The sequence below is a fragment of the Capra hircus genome, chromosome 20 (assembly GCF_001704415.2).
Source record: "Capra hircus breed San Clemente chromosome 20, ASM170441v1, whole genome shotgun sequence".
NCBI classification, from domain to species: domain Eukaryota; kingdom Metazoa; phylum Chordata; class Mammalia; order Artiodactyla; family Bovidae; genus Capra; species Capra hircus.
This window is the reverse complement of record NC_030827.1, coordinates 38,054,376-38,075,111: the sequence shown is the minus strand read 5'-3', so window position 1 is coordinate 38,075,111 and position 20,736 is coordinate 38,054,376. Positions and strand designations below refer to the sequence as shown.

At 37.0% G+C, this 20,736-nt stretch overlaps 1 protein-coding gene across 4 annotated transcripts in view; it reads right to left on the bottom strand.

The window, feature by feature from the left end:
* The window catches only part of LMBRD2 (LMBR1 domain containing 2), a 56,434-nt gene that overhangs the window by 34,105 nt on the left and 1,593 nt on the right, over positions 1-20,736 (bottom strand). For all 4 annotated transcript variants that reach the window (XM_013972831.2, XM_005694794.3, XM_018065689.1 and 1 more), the window contains 5 exons: positions 7,094-7,323; positions 6,739-6,836; positions 5,046-5,141; positions 2,166-2,333; positions 1,054-1,264 (listed from right to left, as the gene is read on the bottom strand). In XM_013972831.2, coding sequence (XP_013828285.1) covers positions 1,054-1,264; positions 2,166-2,333; positions 5,046-5,141; positions 6,739-6,836; positions 7,094-7,267 — 747 coding nt within the window. In that variant the 5' untranslated portion in view covers positions 7,268-7,323. Of the gene's footprint in view, positions 1-1,053; positions 1,265-2,165; positions 2,334-5,045; positions 5,142-6,738; positions 6,837-7,093; positions 7,324-20,736 lie in introns of those variants that run through there.

Below are 20,736 nucleotides of genomic sequence, written 5' to 3'. Positions count from 1 at the left end.
ACTTACCCTCTCTGTGTCTCACTTTCCTTTATAGAAATAAGGATAAAAAACCTCCCTTATAAGGCTGTTTTGAGAATTGAATGTATTAATATACATAAAGTGCTCAGAAAGGCATAGGCAAATACGTCTATAAGTCTACATACTTGTTTGCCTACATGTTTGCTATTATCATCACCATTAATAAGTTTGAGGAACCAAAGTTGACCAGTGTTAGAAGACTTTAGGGGCTTGAGATAAGGCTTGAGATTTTGACATGGGTCAAATCATTTTCTGATTGGCCACATTACAGTATCTTGGAAACTACTCTAACATGAATGAAAGCCTTTAGTATAAGGTTTTAAGCTGAAGATAACATTATTGGAATAGCATATTTTCACAGAAGAGCAAAATCTGAGGTGACTACAATTCTTTTTTAAAATCAACTAAATTATTAAACAGCAAAATTTTGTACTTTGTTGTATTTTGCGTGTATATTATTGAAATGTATACTTTCAACAACTTTATGAGATTTGTTCAAATTATATGCATATTACAAGTGAGCAAAATGAAGTACCTTATTAAGATTATAGACAGGAAACAAAATTGAGGCATACAAATTCCCATGAATATTGTTCTCTAAAGAGGTTTCCAGACTTGGTGGGATTACTTTGGGTCAAACATTCAGGAAGAAGCCCGACCTTTAATAGCAATTTGCATTTCTACTATAGTCATAGTAACTATGTAACTTATCATCTAACTCTGACCACTTTTTGAGTCTCAACTTTTAACTATTAAAAGTTACCCCAGGATAACAAGCATAAGCCTGCACTGTTAAATACATTCACCCTACATCTTTGTCAATTAGAAGATGGAGATGATATCTTACGAAGTTGAACTGCCAATAAGTCATCTGAATGGGTGAGAAATTCTTTAGAATTACACCTCATCAATTTTTCAGTCTAAAGTCCACCAGTATGCTGTTACCACCACCACCAACAACAAAACCAACAGTGTATACAAAAAGTGATACTTAAAACTTGATGACTGTTGACTCCAGCATTTAAACTTGCTTACCTCCATAACATCTTCTAAAGTCTCTTCTGCATCTGCTTTCTCTGTCATCAATTTGGCTGCCTTAAAATAAGTTTTCATGAGTAGATAACCTCTTTTTGCGCCATTCCAGTATGACCGAGGAATTTCTACCAAGCCATACCCCAACAACAACACAAGAAGAAACAGACCCCATGTATTTGCAGCTGCTATCCCAATTGTCTGAAGCTGGTTCCTTAGAAAGAGAAAACATAAGCAGATAGCTGTGATACATTTTTCTAACAAAAACATAAAATGAAACTAACTAGTGTTAAAGGGTTTTTCAGAAAACAACTGCCCTACAATATAGATCCAATGTTATATGAAAAGTTTCAACCTTCAAATCTCAGCTCCTCTTTTAGTAACAGTAGATAATCTGTGTTGTAATGAAAAGTTAGAGTGTGACTGCAGAAATAGACACAGCAAACACTGCTTCTATTAGAGTTAAAATTAGAATCTTAGGAAAATTTATGGCAAAAATTATCCTGAAGAAAATACATTTTTCATTAGGCGCTTTCTTATTTAATATTAACCAAGAGAAGACTGAAAAGAATTTTAAGCCTGAAAAAATTTTGTTTTGAAGCAGACACACACACATCTCAAGCATCCAACAGTAAGGATAATCACTGCTACTCTATTCCTAAGCTTTTCAGATATGACTCTTCACATGTATCATAATACATTATAAGTATAACACAGATTTCAACTTTATTTGAATGACAAATCTAAAGTTAAAGAGAAATAGGCCCTCATATTATAATCAGAACAAAAGAAAATATTCACAACTTACAATGAAAAATAAATCCAGGTATTTAGTCATACGCAAGATTTTAAAGTCTATGAAAAAATCATGAGAGTTAATACTTTTAACATAGCTCTTTGATAAAACATCAGTTCTTTGTCTAATATGTATATTCAAAGAAGTTATTCTATATTTTCCTTCTCAGTAATATGGAGTATTATGATATTTTTCAGGGGAACCCATAAAACATGTCATGGTAGGTTTCCCAATGAAATGTTTACTTGTATATGAAATAAAATTTCATTTTAAAAAATGCAAATGTACACAGAAACAATGTTAAGAACATGGTTCTTACCATTCTAGGTGCAAGTGTGGGTTGACAGCTACATAAATTAAAAATGCTCCAAAAATCAGCAAATAGGTGCCATAATAGATTGCATTCTCAATTAGTGCAGTTTTGATCTTCCCAGTGATGGAAAACCCTCCTGATCTTGCATATGACTGCATGAAAGGTAACAGAATCCTGGATGATTAGAAAAAACATGATTAGAAAACACTTGACATGTCTGTATAATTTCAAAACACTGGAAACATCTAAATCTCAATTTTAATGTGTGGTTCTTCTCATGAATCAATATGATTTTGAGTAATAACACTGAACCAAACTATAAGAGAGGGCTGAATATTTTCTAACATTAAATTCTGGGGAGAAAAAAGCATATTCCTGGGAGCAAAAACAATGATCAACAGAGAGTACAATAGTACTCTCTGACTTACAAGGAATCTGAAAAAGGCCTTTAAAGCTTTTTTGAATTAATTTAGATTACATCCAAAGAATAGTGAGGAATCATTTTCTTTAACTGAAGGGAGACACGACCAAACTTTTGTTTTCTATGGACTGATACGGGTTTAACATGGAGAATGGGCTTAAATGGAACAAAACTGTAACTATTTAGAATGGGTAAGGGGTGGTGGTGTGCTAAGCAGGAGAGAAGGGTGGCTGTCAGTATACTGATTTTGAAGTATAGGTAGGTCTAGTCCATCAGTCGTTTGGGAACGCCATGGACTGTAGCCTGCCAGGCTCCTCTGTCCACAGGCTTTCCCAGGCAAAGATAATGGAGATGGGTTGCCACTTTCTTCTTCAGAGGATCTTCCCAACCCAGGGATTGAATCCGGGTCTCCTGCATCACAGGTAGACTATTTACCAACTGACTGAGCCACAGGGAAGCCCAAATGTCAGGGAAAAGTGTCCTGGATACATCCTAAAGGAGCTGCACAGGAAGTAGCTGGCCATCCAGCTTCAGAATTCAAGAGAAAGAACAGAAATACAGATAGATTTGGAGTCATCATCATATCAATGGTACTGAAATAACATCAGTAGATGAGATCTGGAAGGGTGTATATACATAGAATGAATGAGAAGGAAAGATCTGAGACTGACGCCTCAAAAATATCAACTTTTAAATGAAAGGCAGACAAACAGAAGGAAAAGCCAACAAAGGAGCCTGAGGGAACAGTCAAGAATTATGGAAGACAACAAAGAAGTACATGGAGAAGAAAGTGTTTGAAAGTGGAGAGAGGAAACAGTAAAATCAAAGGCTGCCAAGAGGTCAATAAATTAAGAGCCTGTATGTGTAAGTGGAGAAGGGAGAACAGGAAACAGTGTTCAGTGGGTTGTGGAAAGAATAAGCAGTAAGCAAATGGAGACACAAAATGCAGACAATTCTAGAAGTTTGGCTATGTAGGATAAACTATGGTATATTCAATAAGTAGAAACCTTTACAGAAATTAAAAAAAAAATAAGAATACTGAGACATAAACACAGAAGAATCTTCCAAATTATATGAGCAAAAAGAGAAGCAAAAAGGTACATACTGTATAAGTCCATATTTATAAAGCTGAAAAAGCAGGCAAAACTAATCTATGGTAACAGAAGTTAGAATCATGTGTTACCTTTGGGGAGCGTAATGACTGGGAGAGAGGTATGGGGGAAGCTTCTGGGGATATTATTAATGTTCTATATCACAATCTGAGTACTCATTATATGGGTATATTCACTTTGAAGAAAAGTCAAACTAAATACAGTCTGTGGGATTTTCTGTACTAATTTATACTTTTTAAAAAGTCTCTCTAAAAAAATTACAGCAGTGATGAGTAGATCATCGAGGGGAAGACAGAAAGTTGGAAAAGGCTCTGACTTGAATTTTCTAACAAGAGCTGAAGGAGATAGGTCCATTATTTCAGGAAGAGGGATTAACTTTAAGAATGACTCTTACATTCTTAGAGGGAAGGAAAGAAAGGATAGGTAGATAGGTTTGCTGGTGAGAAGCTGAAAAGAGGTGCCATCTGACGATTCGTTTTTCACTGGATGTCAGAAAGTAAGTCATCTGCAAGGAGAGAAAGTGGCTGTTTCTAGGACGTAAGAGAGAGAGTCACAATCACTGCTGAGATTTGCAATAACTGGAAAGATTTGCTGTGGAGAATGAAGAGCAAACAGATGAGAAACTCAAAGGGTCAAAGTTTGGCAATGTTGAAGAACTAGCCGAGTTCAATGTGTATGCTACAGGCATGCTATACTCTGCTGTGTGATTTCTCTCCTGCCATGTTCTCCACCTCCAGTTTACTTGTATTATATTTATTATAAAATGCTCAACAGGCAGTGGAAAAAGTATGAATGAGTCTGGAGCACAGCAGAAAGACAAAGATATAGGGTAGAAAAAAAAAAAAGATTTGGAATGCATCACAGGTTAATGAAACCATGGCTATAAATTACAGTTATTCAGGGAGAGTCAAATAACAAGATGACCAAAGATGGAACCCTTGGGAACACCAACATTTAGAAAATGGGCCACAGAAATGGAGCATTTAAAGGAAATCCAGAAGTTTGCACTAAGCATACAGAAAACCAGGGGTTAATGATGACCTTAGCAAGAGACCAGTTTCACATAATAATGGGGCTAGAAGAAAACTGAACTGAAGAAAGTCCAGAAAGAAGGCAGTAACGAAGAGGAAATGGTGACAAGGAGAATTTTTGGTCTCTGTTTTCTATTTCTTGTTTATTTATTTCTTTTCATTCCTTTTAAGATAAGACAGACCTGAATGAGGGGAGAAAGCATATAGATTTAAGGGAAAATATACATAAATAAGTTCTAAAATATGAAAGTTCACTGAAAAAATGATCCCTTTTTAAAATTTAGCCAAAATATTGAAAATTTTATCCTTTACCACCACTTACCATGTTAAAAATTGTGAAGTCCAATATACTACCCTCCAGAAAATTGGCATGATTCCATCAGGAATGTAACTCCATGGCTTGAAACACGGATGTTGGCTAATAACAATTTAAAACCAATTAATCAAATGCTACTTAAATGAACTGCACAATTAATTTGTGTTGGCAAAGTTCACTTACATTCAGCTTCAAATTATGGATTCTATCTTGTAAAATTTTATAGAAAATTAAAATTCAAAACTGTCAAAAAACACACAAAGGGAACAAAACTCTTTTAAGGAGGAATACATTTAAATTTTCAATTTTTTTAAGTCTTTTAATAAAAAGAGGACATAATATACTAATAGACTAATGAAGTGACAGCTTTAGAAGTAAATGCATTATGAAATCAAACTCTTGATTTTGATTACCTTTAAAATATACACTCACTTCATTGGGTTGGTTATGGTGGCAAGAAAAAAAGGTTATCAGGTGATTAAGTCCTAGAAACTGGAACCCTAACTTACCAGTCACTATAGCATATGTCCTATGGAGACAGATGCTAGCATCTATACATAATTCTGTTTGAATTTTCTGAAAACATGTTTATCTGACCATAGATTCTTTCAGTAATAGTCAGCATTCCTAAATTGTAAAGCTATTCTTCAGTCCAAGGGCTTCCAACACTCCACAGTGGTGCTTCAAAAGGGAATAACTACTACATTTAAAATTCACCCTTATCTAGCTTTGATTTTAAAATAAATAAATAAAAGCTGCATGCCGCTAAGTCACTTCAGTCGTGTCCGACTCTGTGCAACCCCACAGATGGAAGCCCACCAGGCTCCCCCGTCCCTGGGATTCTCCAGGCAAGAACACTGGAGTGGGTTGCCATTTCCTTCTCCAATGCAAGAAAGTGAAGTCGCTAAGTCGTGTCCGACTCAGCGACCCCATGGACTGCAGCCCACCAGTCTCCTCCGTCCATGGGATTTTCCAGGCAAGAATACTGGAGTGGGGTGCCATTGCCTTCTCCGTAAAAGCTGCATGAAGAAGTATATATTACTTAAAGCACTAGTAAAAACTACGTGTGTTTGTCGCTCAGTCGTACATGACTCTTTGTGACCCCACGGACTGCAATCCACCAGGTTCCTCTGTCCATGAGATTTTCCAGGCAAGGATACTGGAGTGGGTTGCCATTTCCTATAGTCAATACTTATTAGTTTTTTACTGGGAAGTTTGATATGAATTCAATATAACCTTTTGAAAACTTGAACTTTATTCTCGGTCTAAAACCATAATGTTTTTAAAGGATGCACATATATCAAAGGAATATCCTATGTATGGAATAACCTCCTCTTCCTTCATTACAACCTTGTAAATTAGGAAAACAAGAAAATGCACACCCCATTTTTTTTTTTACTGGATTGGAAAAACAGCTTTTGGAAATCTATTCTTAGTAAAGAACTAAAAAAATCAGGTCTTCTCCAAGTTTCTATTAGCATCTGCTAGAGGTCTTGAATGCCAATAAATATTTAAAATGTATTCAAGATTAAAATTTAAATAGGATACAGGTAATGAAAAGTCTATTAGCGAAGGATGAAGAAGGGAGGTGAGTAGAGAATGAGGATAAAGTTATAAATATAATATCCAGATGCTAAAACTGACAATTTTTAAACAAATTGCCCCTTACAACATTTGTTTTTAAAAAGGAAGAAAGTACCTTGGGATTGGGGTAGCAGTTGCATGCAATCCTGTCATGTTGCTACCTTCAGGAGGGCTTGAGTTTGCAGCAGCATGTTTGCACCGGTTGTATATTGTCTAAAGCAATAAAGGCATGGTTTAAAAATGAAAACCAAAAAGTTACCAAGTACTTAAGGGATATTGGAATGTATCAAGCTCTTTACCCAAAATTACCTTCCTGGCTATGCTTTTTAGTGATCAAATTCATATGATTAACACTTGCTTAAAATATAAGTTTAACTTTTATACAACTGAGTTATCTTAAAAACATATCTCAAACATGCTGTCTGATTACAACTGCCTTTTAAATTGTGAAAATTAGTTTCACCTCTTACCGTACTAACATCCAGAGGGAGTATAAACACAATCAGAAAGCAGAGATACCAAGCTAGCAGTGTTCCAACAATGACAAGTCTATGCTGCTTCTTAAAGTCTCCATATCGATGAAGTAGGAATAACGCCAGGAAAAAGACAAAAACAATCTCGAGTCCCAAAGCTGCACCACTCATTATTCAATGTTTCCTTTGATTCAACAAAGTAATTCATATATAGGCCTGGATCATTTCTATAAGCCAAGAAGAAAAAAAATAAGGCAGTGTTAACATATAAAATGACCACTTGGAAATTTCCCAATTATTTTTTATTCATGTACTAACAAATTCTTTAGAAAACTGCCAGGCTTTACACCTGACTCTGAGTAAGATAAAAAGGATAAACCCTATTCTCAAGTACTTCTGTTTTTTAAAGCATATGTTGAAAATTTTGCATAAATTATATCTTTAGGAAAAAAACTATTTTAGCAAAAATAACACTAGTTCCAAAAATATTACAAAGTAAGAACACTAGATATGAAGTTTAGATATAGTGTCACTTGGAGTTGTTCCTTAATATTATAAATCCTAACATTTTATATAAATACACTATTGACTGATCCTACAAAGTTAGATATTTTGTAAAATAAAGGGTTCTAAGTCATCCATGAACATTACTTCAGATTTTCTAAAAAAGAGGGAGGGAGAAACAGAAAGAGAGAAACCATTTGAAAGTAACATTTCCTTTGTTTGAAGCAGTATTTTTCTTTCATACGAATCTTGTCTACATTTCAGGGCTTGAAATTCTTATTCATCTCCTGTGCCACAAAATACACTTATCTTTCCCATCTATCTATATCAATCTTATTGTCTTTAAAGTTACTTCACCTATTTTATAGGCAGAAAAATTTATCAATGATTAGTGAATAAAGTTATATATTTGAAAATATTTTAATTATAAATGTTGATGATACAGACGCCAGAAAATGGTTTATTTGATATCTCTCTACTCATAAAATAATTTACCTTTACTAACTGAAGACAACATATGTGCTTTCCACCTCTATAAAATCAATGTCAGGCATTTCTGGGTGTCTATGGAATAACTACAATATCCCAAGGAAAAATTAATATCTTAACATATAGAATCAGTATCATGATGCAACCCACCAAAATAAAACAAGGTAGAATCAATAAAATATGTCAAATTAACAAACATTCCCAACCAAAGCTAGTTATTAAAAGAATAACGAAAGTCTGAGTACTTTACAGGTTAAATTTAAATTTATATAAGAAATACCCTTTTATGGAATATCACAAATGAAAATCACATTTAATAAACTATTTACTTCATTATTTCTTTATATTACTGAAGTAGTTTCCTTCCATCCCTCTGTGGATTTCAACCAATATTTTCATTCTTCAGTTCAGTTCAGTCGCTCAGTTGCATCCGATTTTTCATGACCCCATGAATCGCAGCATGCCAGGCCTCCCTGTCCATCACCAACTCCTGGAGTTCACTCAGACTCATTTCTATCGAGTCAGTGATGCCATCCAGCCATCTCATCCTCTGTCGTCCCCTTCTCCTCCTGCCCCCAATCCCTCCCAGCATCAGAGTCTTTTCCAATGAGTCAACTCTTCGCATGAGGTGACCAAAGTACTGGAGTTTCCGCTTTAGCATCATTCCTTCCAAAGAAATCCCAGGGCTGATCTCCTTCAGAATGGACTGGTTGGATCTCCTTGCAGTCCAAGGGACTCTCAAGAGTCTTCTCCAACACCACAGTTCAAAAGCATCAATTCTTCGGCACTCAGCTTTCTTCACAGTCCAACTCTTACATCCATACATGACCACTGGAAAAACTATAGCCTTGACTAGATGGACCTTTGTTGGCAAAGTAATATCTCTGCTTTTCAACATGCTATCTAGGTTGGCCATAACTTTTCTTCCAAGGAGTAAGCATCTTTTAATTTCATTCTTAGGTATCTAAAATAGAACCCATTTGTCATTCTCTATCTTCATTTCCTCTATATTTTACTTCAAAGCACTTATCTACCTGATACAATGTATGTTCTTTATTTCCCTGTAAAAACCCCCACCACACACACATAAACACACATTCTCTTTCTCCATGAGAGCAGAGGGCAGGCATGCTCAGTTGTGTCTTGACTCTTTGCAACCCCACGAACTGTAGCCCACCAGGCTCCTCTGTCCATGGATTTTTCCAGGCAAGAATACTGGAGTGGGTAGCCATTTCCTACTCCAGGGGATCTTCCTGACCTAGGGATTGAACTCAAGTCTCTTGCATCTCTTGTATTGGCAGGCAGATTCTTTACCGCTGCGTCACCTGGGAAGCCCCATGAGAGCAGAGGCTTCACTGTTTTGTTCAGTACTGTACTCTATGTCTATATGATACTGTCTGGCATATAGTTGCTATTTTAAAAATATCTGTCAAGTGAATAAGTAAATGAATAAAAAACATTACTGTATACTATAGTACATACACTATTATTACTGATGACTTCAAAGATAACATAACACCCACTATTGTCTCCAAAATTGATTTTACATATATTTATTACAACTCAAGGGCTTCCCTGAGGGCTTCCCTCAAGGGCTCAGTGGTTAAGAATCTTCCTGCCAATGCAGGAGCAAAGAGTAAAGCGAAAGTCACTCAGTCCTGTCTGACTCTTTGAGACCCCATGGACTATCAGTCTACAGAATACTCCAGGACAGAATACTGGAGTGGGTAGCCTTTCCCTTCTCCAGGGGATCTTCCACGTGGGTTCAACCCCTAGATTGGGAAGATCCCCTGGAGAAGGAAATGGCAACCTGCTCTAGTCTTCTTGCCTGTGAATTCCCAAGGACAGAGGAGACCGGTGAGCTACAGTCCATGAGGGTCACAAAAGACTCAAACATGACTTAGCAACTATACAACAATATTACAACTCAAAAGGCTTAAAATTCTGCTCATTACTAACTACTACTCAAAATTTCAAGTTTCAATATCAAAGGAAAATCTTATATCATTAAGGTATGCCAAATCTTATTTTTAAGCCAAGAATAGGTTAAGTGACAGCCAGATGTAGAATATGCTAATGAAAACCATTACCATCTTTAAGATACAGCACTTTTAGGAAAAAAATTATTCAGTGTGAATTTACTAAATATAATTATCATATGAAAACCCTTTTATGGTTTGACTTAGATATTTATTTTCCCTGAAACTGTTCAACACAAGGAGTATGACAACCATAGAAAAAAAGAATGAATATCACAGATAAGCAAGGAGATGCTAAAGCATGGCAGACTGAAATGATAGAATGTTACTAAAGTATAAGAAATGATACTTGTTAAGATTATGTAATAACATTAGAAAACTATAATAACATTAACAGAAAAACTAGATTCATGTATTTTTACATAATATGCAAAAAAATAAGAATGAATAAACAACAATGAAATACATGGAGACCTTAATAATCATTAGGTAGTAAGATAATAGTTTAAGCAAACAACACAATCAGTTACAAACTTCCTGGTAGTTACTAATTATTCTTTTATGATGGCTGTCAATTTTTCAGCTTGATTCATACTACTTTTAATGTTATAGATGAATAAGCAGAATTATGGATCCTTTATTCTAGTAAAAAAGAAATGATTTGGTTACATTTCTTCCCATACTCAGTGTATGTGTCTCTTATTGCTATTGCCCATTTGAATGCAGAGTTCCAAAGAATAGCAACGAGAGATAAGAAAGCCTTTCTCAGTGATCAGTGCAAAGAAACAGACGAAAACAATAGAATGGGAAAGACTAGAGATCTCTTCAAGAAAATCAGAGATGCCAAGGGAACATTTCATTCAAAGATGGACTCAATAAAGGACAGAAATGGTATAGACCTAACAGAAGCAGAAGATATTAAGAAGAGGTGGCAAGAATACACAGAACTGTACAAAACAGATCTTCACGACTCAGATGACCATGATGGTGTGATCACTCACCTAGAGTCAGACATCCTGGAATGTGAAGACAAGTGGGCCTTAGAAAGCATCACTATGAACAAAGCTAGTGGAAGTGATGGAACAGCAGTTGAGCTATTTCAAATCCTAAAAATGATGCTGTGAAAGTGCTACACTCAATATGCCAGAAAATTTGGAAAACTCAGCAGTGGCCACAGGACTGGAAAAAGTCAGTTTTCATCCCAATCCCTAAGAAATCCAATGCCAAAGAATGCTCAAACTACTGCACAATTGCACTCATCTCACACACTAGTAAAGTTACGCTCAAAATTCTCCAAGCCAGGCTTCAGCAATACGAACCGTGAACTTCCAGATGTTCAAGCTGGTTTTAGAAAAGGCAGAGGAACCAGAGATCAAATTACCAACATCCACTGGATCATCAAAAAAGCAAGAGGGTTCCAGAAAAACATCTACTTCTGCTTTATTGACTATGCCAAAGCCTTTGACTGTGTGGATCACAACAAACTGTGGAAAATTCTGAAAGAGGTGGGAATACCAGACCACCCAACCTGCCTCTTGAGAAATCTGTATGCAGGTCCAGAAGCAACAGTTAGAACTGGACATGGAACAACAGACTGGTTCCAAATAGGAAAAGGAGTACACCAAGGCGGTATATTGTCACCCTGCTTATTTAACTTCTATGCAGAGTACATCATGAGAAATCCGGGGCTGGATGAAGCCCAAGCTGGAATCAAGATTGCCGGGAGAAATATCAATAACCTCAGATATGCAGATGACACCACCCTTATGGCAGAAAGCAAAGAATTAAAGAGCCTCTTGATGAAAGTGAAAGAGAAGAGTGAAAAAGTTGGCTTAAAGCTTAACATTCAAAAAACTAACATCATGGCATTCAGTTCCATCACTTAATGGCAAATAGATGGGGAAACAGTGGAAACAGTGGCTGACTTTATTTTGTGGGGGAGGGCTCCAAAATCACTGCAGATGGTGACTACAGCCATGAAATTATAAAGAACGCTTGCTCCTTGGAAGAAAAGTTATGACCAACCAAGACAGCATATTAAAAAGCAGAGACATTACTTCGTCAACAAAGGTCTGTCTAGTCAAGACTATGGTTTTTCCAGTAGTCATGTATGGATGTGAGAGTTGGACTATAAAGAAAGCAGAGTGCCAAAGAATTGATTCTTTTGAACTGTGGTACTGGAGTGTAAGGAGATCCAACCAGTCCATTCTAAAGGAGATTAGTCCTGAGTGTTCATTGGAAGGACTGATGATGAAGCTGAAACTCCAACACTTTGGCCACCTGATGCAAAAAACCAACTCATTTGAAAAGACCCTGATGCTGGGAAAGACTGAAGGCAGAGGAGAAGGGGTCAACAGAGGATGAGATGGTTGGATGGCATCACCAACTCAATGGATATGACTTTGAGCAAGCTTTGGGAGCTGGTGATGGACAGGGAGGCCTGGTGCAGTCCATGGGGTTGCAAAGAGTTGAACACAGCTGAGTGACTGAACTGAACTGATTGCTGTTGTAAAGAATTAGAAACTCAGTGGCTTAAAACAACACCCACACATCAGTTTCAGTGGGTCAGCTATCTAAGCAGAGTGTGGTTCAACTAAATTCTCAAGACTGAAATTAAAGTGTCAGCAGGTGTTCCTTTCTGGAGACTGAGGAACTCCGCCCATGGCAAAGGTCATGAGGAAGGAGGCTTGGCATACACAAAGGCATGATCAAGCCTCAGGAAACCCCCTGTTCCCGAGCATCTACCCCAAAACCAGAGTCTGTTTTATGCTCACCTACACCTCCGACTTTACGGGGGGCTCTCCCCCATAACCGTTTCTCTCGGAGGAGTAAACGTGCAGCTCCAAGGCAATAAAAATTCCTGGGCGTGACAAGAGTGTTTCAGCTTAGGGACTCCTCTGAAGGTTATCTAGCCTGCCTGTATAGGTTCGTCTGGCCACATGTGATTGTTTACAGTCTCCCAACCTGAGAGGCACAAGATGTTTTAGACTTACTAAAGGCAAATTCTTTGGGGGAGTTGGAAATTATTAGTATAGTGCGTTGGTTAGGAATTATATTGGTGAAGGATATTTCATTTGTTGTGTCAATAATTGCTGCTAATTCCCTGCCCTGGGTGGGACAAGGATGTCTCAGGTCAAACCTCTCTGCTGACAGACTAGCTTGTGTGACAGGATTATCCATACTCATGATTGTTTACTACCTCTCAACCATAAACAGCACAGAGAGTTTTGGAGTATTTGGAGAGTCTTAATTATCATATGGCTTTTTCTTCTTCTTGAGTCAATGATTGCCGCCAGGCCTCCATATCCTTAGGCACCTGGGAATATATTAATCAATGTATTTGGAATATAGAAAAGGAAATAAAGTAGTTTTTGATGTTAGCAATACTAGACTTTTTGAGTTAATGGATTTTCTCTTTTGTAATAGATCACTGTACTATGTTATAAATCACTGTGTCCTTGCTATGTGAAAATGTAACTTTATCACTATCTTAAGACTAAATAGATCTTAAGGGGAACATTGGTGAAAGGATTTTTATTTGTTGGGCTGATGTTTGCTGCTAAATCTCCATATTCCCTGCCCTTATAATGAATATAACTAGCATATAGGAGAAATAAGCATTAACCTTTAAGCATATAGGAGAAATAAGTATTAACCTTTAAGATTAATCATGTTAACCTTGGGTTAAATAATTCCTTTCTTGATTGTAACTCACTACACCCTCACCCTATAGGAATGTAACTTTATTTGGAGGGTGGTGCCTGGTTTAAGAAAAAACACCCTTGGAAAAAATAAGTTTTTTGGTTATCAGAAAGAAAGGATCATAAAATGTCAGCAGGTCTCAGTCATGGCCAGAAGATGATGTAATATCCCTAAGACCTTTTTTTTATACATTTATGTGAAGCACCTGATTTTGATAAAGGTCAGGACTGCTGACCCCCACGTGACTCTGTATTCATCCCTATGTGTAACAAAAGGTATATAAGCAAACCCAAAAATAAAGAAATCGGATCAGTTTCCAGAAAGACTGATTCCCCCATGTCGTTTCTTTCTTGCTCCCTGTTTTTCTGGCTGAATTCCCATCTGGAGCATGAATGCTATTCCACATAATCCAAGTTATTCAGCCTCTTTTTCTCCACTAATCTTCCTACTACACTATCCGTTTCTAATCTCTCTATATATCTGTAATTAAATATGTATTTTTCTAAGGACGCCGACGCCGTCCCCACCTTCAAATCACCCTGGATCCACCGGGGCTGGACCCTGGCACTAAGATCACTTAGGCTGTTGGTAAAGATGGTTGGATGGCATCACCAACTCAATGGATATGAGTTTGAGTAAACTCCAGGAGTTGGTGATAGACAGGGAGGCCTGGTGTGCTATAGTCCATGGGGTCGCAAAGAGTCGGACACAATTGAGCAACTGAACCGAACTGAAAATTCAGTTTTTATGGCTATGGGACTGAGATCCTGATTTCCTTGCTAGCATTTATCCTTAATTCTAGAGACTTTTTCCCAGTCTTTGCATGTGGTCCTATATACCTCAGAGCCAGTAATGGCTTGTCAAATCCTTCTCAGGCTTGAAATCACTGACTTTCTCTTCTGCCCTTAGCTGGGAGAAAGGTTTGTATTTAAGGGTTCACCTGACCTCACTGGGCCCACCTGAATAACCTATTAATAGTCATATTTACTGGTTCCAGAAGTTAAGGCATAGATACCCTTGGTGGCTCTATTATTCTGTTTACCACACCATCTATTTCTCTTCAAACTGAATATTTATTGTCTTGTTTTGACACAATGTTATGCCTAGGGGGGTGTCCCATGAAACTAGAAATGAAACTTGCGGGTTACCCTAACATGAGATGAAAAAATAACAGTTTAAAAGTACATACATTTGACCTTGTAACTAACTTCAAGCGAGGAACTGTTTTATCTTTTACAGTGCAGAATGATAGTACTTTCCAAGGTTCCTTATGAATTCCTATAGCCTGCTTTGGTTGTTTTAAATGAATAATTTTCTATTCAAAGCTGGAGGCACTTTATCTCCATCTTATTTAGTTACCTGTATATTAAATTCATAAAATAATTGTCAATTAAAATCTAATAAAAATAAAGATTGAACAATTCAAGTCTGGCATATTACAGAACTCATTGCCAAGGAGGACAGAAATTTGGCAGTATCAAAAATCTTAAAAAAAGGTACATAGCCTTTGTCCTAGCAACTCCTCTTCAAATAACTTAAGAGAAAAAACAAAATGAGGTAAAAATTTATCTACAATATTATTTTTCATAGCAATATTATTTAAACATTAGAAACATAGAAACAACTTAAATATTTGTACTAAATAACTCAGGAAGTCTTAAGAATATCCACCAGTCTCATTGTTGTCCATTATCTTTTTTGACAAAGGGTTTCATAAATCACTAATCTTGCTAACCTAGCCATGACCTATGGGAGCAGGAATCTGTGACAGAGTCAGGGACCACCTAACAGAAAGATAATGATGAAAGGAGCCCACCAGATTCCTTCAGTCTAGAAGAAAGATGAGATCCAGAGGGATTTAGAGATGTTAAGTGGGATCTCAGGGAGTATACAAAAGAAACACACATATATGCATGGACAAATATACATCAAAATACTAACAGCAGTTGTCACAAAGTGGTAAAGAGATGACTTCTACTTCTATTTTCCTTGTGCTTTCTTTTGTATGTGTGAGCTTTTCATTTAAACTAATAAACATGCATTTTTGTAATTTTAATACAATTAAAAATGTGTAGTAATACAAAAGCAAAACACATAGCAACTAGACAATGAAAATTTTTGCTGTGGTGTTATTAAGTGCCTAGAATTAGAACTATTTTTAAACACAAATGTTTTATTATATATCATGGGAAACCTGGATTCCAAATCCCAACTCTAATAATTGTGTGATTTTAGGCATTTTTGCTATTAAATGAGAATATATGATCACCTCACACACATTGCTATGATGGTCAAATGAATTATAAAACATCAAAAAGAGTTCCATAGTAGGTCTTCAACAAATGCCAGTTGTTAATCTCCACCTCCTTCATACCTTGTGCTTCTAGAAGATAACTAGTTGCCTCAATGGTCTCAAAGCATAGCTTTACCCTAAATGGTCTCCCCACCTCACCCCCCCGGCCCCCCAAAAAAACCATGAGTGGATACCAAAGACCTTTTGCTTCTCATTCTCTGTGGTTATGACAGTTTGTGTCACATTTATTCCTATAAAACAAAACACAAGCTTCACACTCACAGAAATTGCTCTCCTTGCCTCGCATGACAAAGTAAGATTACCTCTCTAGGTCTACAGGTTGGCCAAACACCCTTTCCTCTATCTATCGTGTTCTATCCCGTGTGAAGAGACAGAACACACCTCAAAGCCACGTCAAGAGGAGCACCTGACACACCAATGTCATCCATTTTTCTAGGCAAAGTATCAAAATGGAGGCGAATCAAAATGAATCACTTGCTGAACTGCAATGAGGTGTAGCTATGCAAAAACACAATCAGGGACAAAAGGGCAAATATGTCTTTGACAACAACAATGGTCCTTCTGAAATACTACTGTTTATTTAAACTGTGTTTAGACTAACAGGTAAAAAAAAAAAAAACACTAAAATTTAGAGGCAAATCAAAATTTAGTTTCACGTGATTAGAAAGGAAAAGGAGACATAAAGCTATTAATATCATAAATAGACATTAATACCACAGTAGCAAAAGTAGGTTTTACTCAAAAATCAAAATGCCAATCCATTCACTCAAATTTTAGTACCTGATGAGCAGGCACAGTCTGCCTTTGAAAAGACCAGCTCATAAAGTCTCAACTCAGTCTTTTACCAGTCATCAAGACACTATGTGAGAGTTGGACCATAAAGAAAGCTGAGTGCTGAAGAACTGATGTTTCTGAAATACGGGGTTGGAGAAGACTCCTGAGAGTCCCTTGGACTGCAAGAAGATCCAACCAGCCAATCCTAAAGGAAATCAACCCTGAATATTCATTGGAAGGATTCATGCTGAAGCTCCACTACTTTGGCCACCTGTGGCAAAGAGCCGACTCACTGGAAAAGACCCTGATGCTGGGAAAGATTGAAGGCAAGAGGAGAAGGGGACAACAGAGGATGAGATGGTTGGATGGCATCACTGACTCAAAGGACATGAGTTTGAGCAAGCTCCAAAAGATGGTTAAGGACAGGGAAGCCTGGTAGGCTGCAGTCCATGGGTGGCAAAGAGTTGGTCAGGACTAAGCACTATTTATGTTCAGTTCAGTCGCTCAGTCGTGTCCGATTCTTTGCGATCCCATGAATCACAGCATGCCAGGCCTCCCTGTCCATCACCAACTCCCTGAGTTCACTCAGATTCATGTTCATTGAGTCAGTGATGCCATCCAGCCACCTCATTCTCTGTCGTTCCCTTCTCCTCCTGCCCCCAATCCCTCTGGGTACTATTTCCTGAGTACTTTATGGCTGATAATAATTTTTCAGACTAAACACACTTTAAGTAGAAAATTTAGAGGTTAAGATCATTTTGGAATCTGAAACATCCCATCCCAAATATTTTCCAAAAGGGAGGTGGGGGAGATAGGAAGGAAAGATTGGCATCAACTGAGCAAGAGAACACAGACAAACATTTTATCAAAACCTGACTCTGAAATTGAATAAAAAATTTTCAACGAGACCTAATGATTCATCACACAGGCTGTGTTAACTTACATATGTCTCTTTACTCAGATATGTGCATAAGAACTAGGAGACAACTCGAGATCCAAACAATGAAAAATCTAAAGAATTAGAACAGAACCAGATGTGAGTAATGAAAGTCAACAGTACCACCAGTCAAAATTTAAATCTTCAAAAGATAATCATTAATTCCACATTAAATGATTTCAGGTATAAGGACAATTCAGAATACCACAAGAGAATGTTAACTCCCACTCTAAAAATGCAAAAAAGGCATAACATCTTTTGAAGCCATCTTTAATAAATGAGCCGAGTTGGCAAACCAACCAGGTGAACTGAATTCCAAAGTGTAACAAGCCCTTTTGAAGAAAAATGGACATATTCAAACTGTTTCACCTTTGGCAAGGCATGAGAGGCAGCAATCATTAAGCAGGTAAGAAGAAAACAACTGGATCCATCGTAATGAATTCTTAAAGATTTTCAGTAAAGAGATTATAAGATTCACTTCAGTAATTAGAAAATAACCCATAGACTATTTCCTAGCAGCAAAATAATTTTTTTTTTAAAGGAGTAGCTAATATTGACCCACTCCAGTGTTCTTGCCTGGAGAATCCCAGGGACAGGGGAGCCTGGTGTGCTGCCGTCTATGGGGTCACATAGAGTCGGACATGACTGAAGTGACTTAGCAGCAGCAGCTAATATTGAGTTTAATATTAAATAGATTCCAAGCACTTTGCTACCATTTAACATGCTTTTTCGAATTAGACTTCACAACCCAGTAGGAAAGGATTATTAGCATCCCCATTTAACAGAGAAAATGGTACAAGAGAGTGTAAGAAGTGGGATTCAAACAGAGGCATCCTGACTACAGAGCCAGGCTCACAATTAGGATACCGGATACTGGAGTCTTTAATCCATTCCAGACATACTTTTTTTTAATGCAAGTTAGACTGTTTAAGTCATTCCTTTTGCTCAGCTTTCATTTGTTAATTTCATTTCCATGAACAAAGTAGACACATTCTCCTGTTATTCTTTTAGATATATCAAGATAGAGTGCTAATAAAGTCATGTTTAATACAGAATCTAACTAACTGTAACTTTGCAGGTAAGTCTACCATAATCTAAGGATAAAACATGACTGTAATCTACAAGATGAAAGTAAAAAAGAAAGCACAGAGCAAAACAGAATTAGGAAAGAACCCTTCTGTTCTTGCCCCAACTTGCCCATTGTAGAGAACATTAAATTGCAAAGAACTAAAAGATCTACTTTAAAATTAACCAAAGGAAAAAGAATCTTTTGAATTTTGATGAGCAGATAGAAACTTCTTGCTATGTAACTGTTGTTAGTCTTTTGTTCACCTAAGCTAAATAACATAAAAAAAGTAAAGGAATCTTAAGATTTACTTCATGCCATTATAGAACCAAGGAAAAAGCACATCACATTTCTATTTAATAGAATCTCCTTGTCACATTTGATTTTCAAAAACAGTAACATACTGTGCTCTGCTGTGCTTAGTCTCTCAGTCATGTCCAACTCTTTGCCACCCAATGGACTGTAGCCTGCCAGGCTCCTCTGTCCATAGGGATTCTCCAGGCAAGAATACTGGAGTGGGTTGCCATGCCCTCCTCCAGGGGATCTTCCCTACCCAAGAACCAAACCCAGGTCTCCCACATTGCAGGCAGATTCTTTACCATCTGAGCCACCAGGGAACCCCATATAATATACTACTGAATAATGAATATTAATGTATATATAAATATGTACACATAAGCTAGTTCTATGCCCTAATATTGACCATCTTGTAACTATGCTCTTGTCCCAGGTATGAGAAACACCTTTCCAATTTACAAAGTCACTTTGTACTCTACCTGAAACTTTCGAAGAGTATTAGAAATTACTCACTCTAATGACATTTGCAGATATATTTAAAATGTAATTGATTTGTCCTAGATTCTGATCTAGTAATTCTAGAAATATGGTATACTTCTCTCACTAAAATGGGACTTGGGGTGTACTGAGTGTATTAAATAAAAAGCTTAATCAGGAAAACAAAATAATCCACATTAGTAGCAATCACAATGCAGTTCTTGGAAAGACCAGACAGGAAACTCTATGTAGCTAATAATCTCAAACCTTCAATGGACACAATTCTTTATATTAAAGAACCAATTTACCAAGTTAAACTTTTATTTAATATATTAAAAGAAAAGCCATGATTAGAAGGAATGCAGAAATAATTCCATTTTCATAAGCTAAAATATTTCTGCAGCCAGGGCAAACTATTAGAGCCATATCTATTCTAGAATTTGAACACTTTGATTTTCCTAGTTGACAGGCTCTCTCTGAAGCCCTATAAAGGACCTTGTTTCCACTAATTCAGATATTTCAAATATTCTGAAAACTAGAAATGTTTCCTAGCTCTCAGGTTAAATCCTAGCACAAGGATATTTCTCATTTTTAAATTTAGAATCATCCTATTAAACCTTCCTTATAAGAGCTCTATGTGCCCTCTTCCAATTATCGGGCTTCCCTGATGGCTCAAACAGTAAGAATCCGCCTGCAATGCAGGAGACCCGGGTTCGATCCCTGGATCGGTTCGATCCCTGGATCGGGATGATCCCCGGATCGGGATGATCCCCTAGAGAAGAAAATGGCTACCCATTCCAGTATTTTTGCCTGGAGAATCCCCATGGACAGAGGAGTCTGGAAGGCTACGGTTCATGGGGTCGCAGAGTCAGACAGGACTGAGCGACTAACACTTTAAAAGACCTCTATCTGAAGTGCCTTCTTCCAATTATATTTCAAAACTTTACTCTCATCGTGGCATTAAAATTTTTTTTATTTCTTCTCCTCCATTAGTTCATAAGCTCCCTCTGTCTTGTTCACTTCCTGAAGACGACTATTTCCTCTGAATTGCATTTTTTTTGCTTGACATTTTGTTTTATTTTACTTTACAATACTGTATTG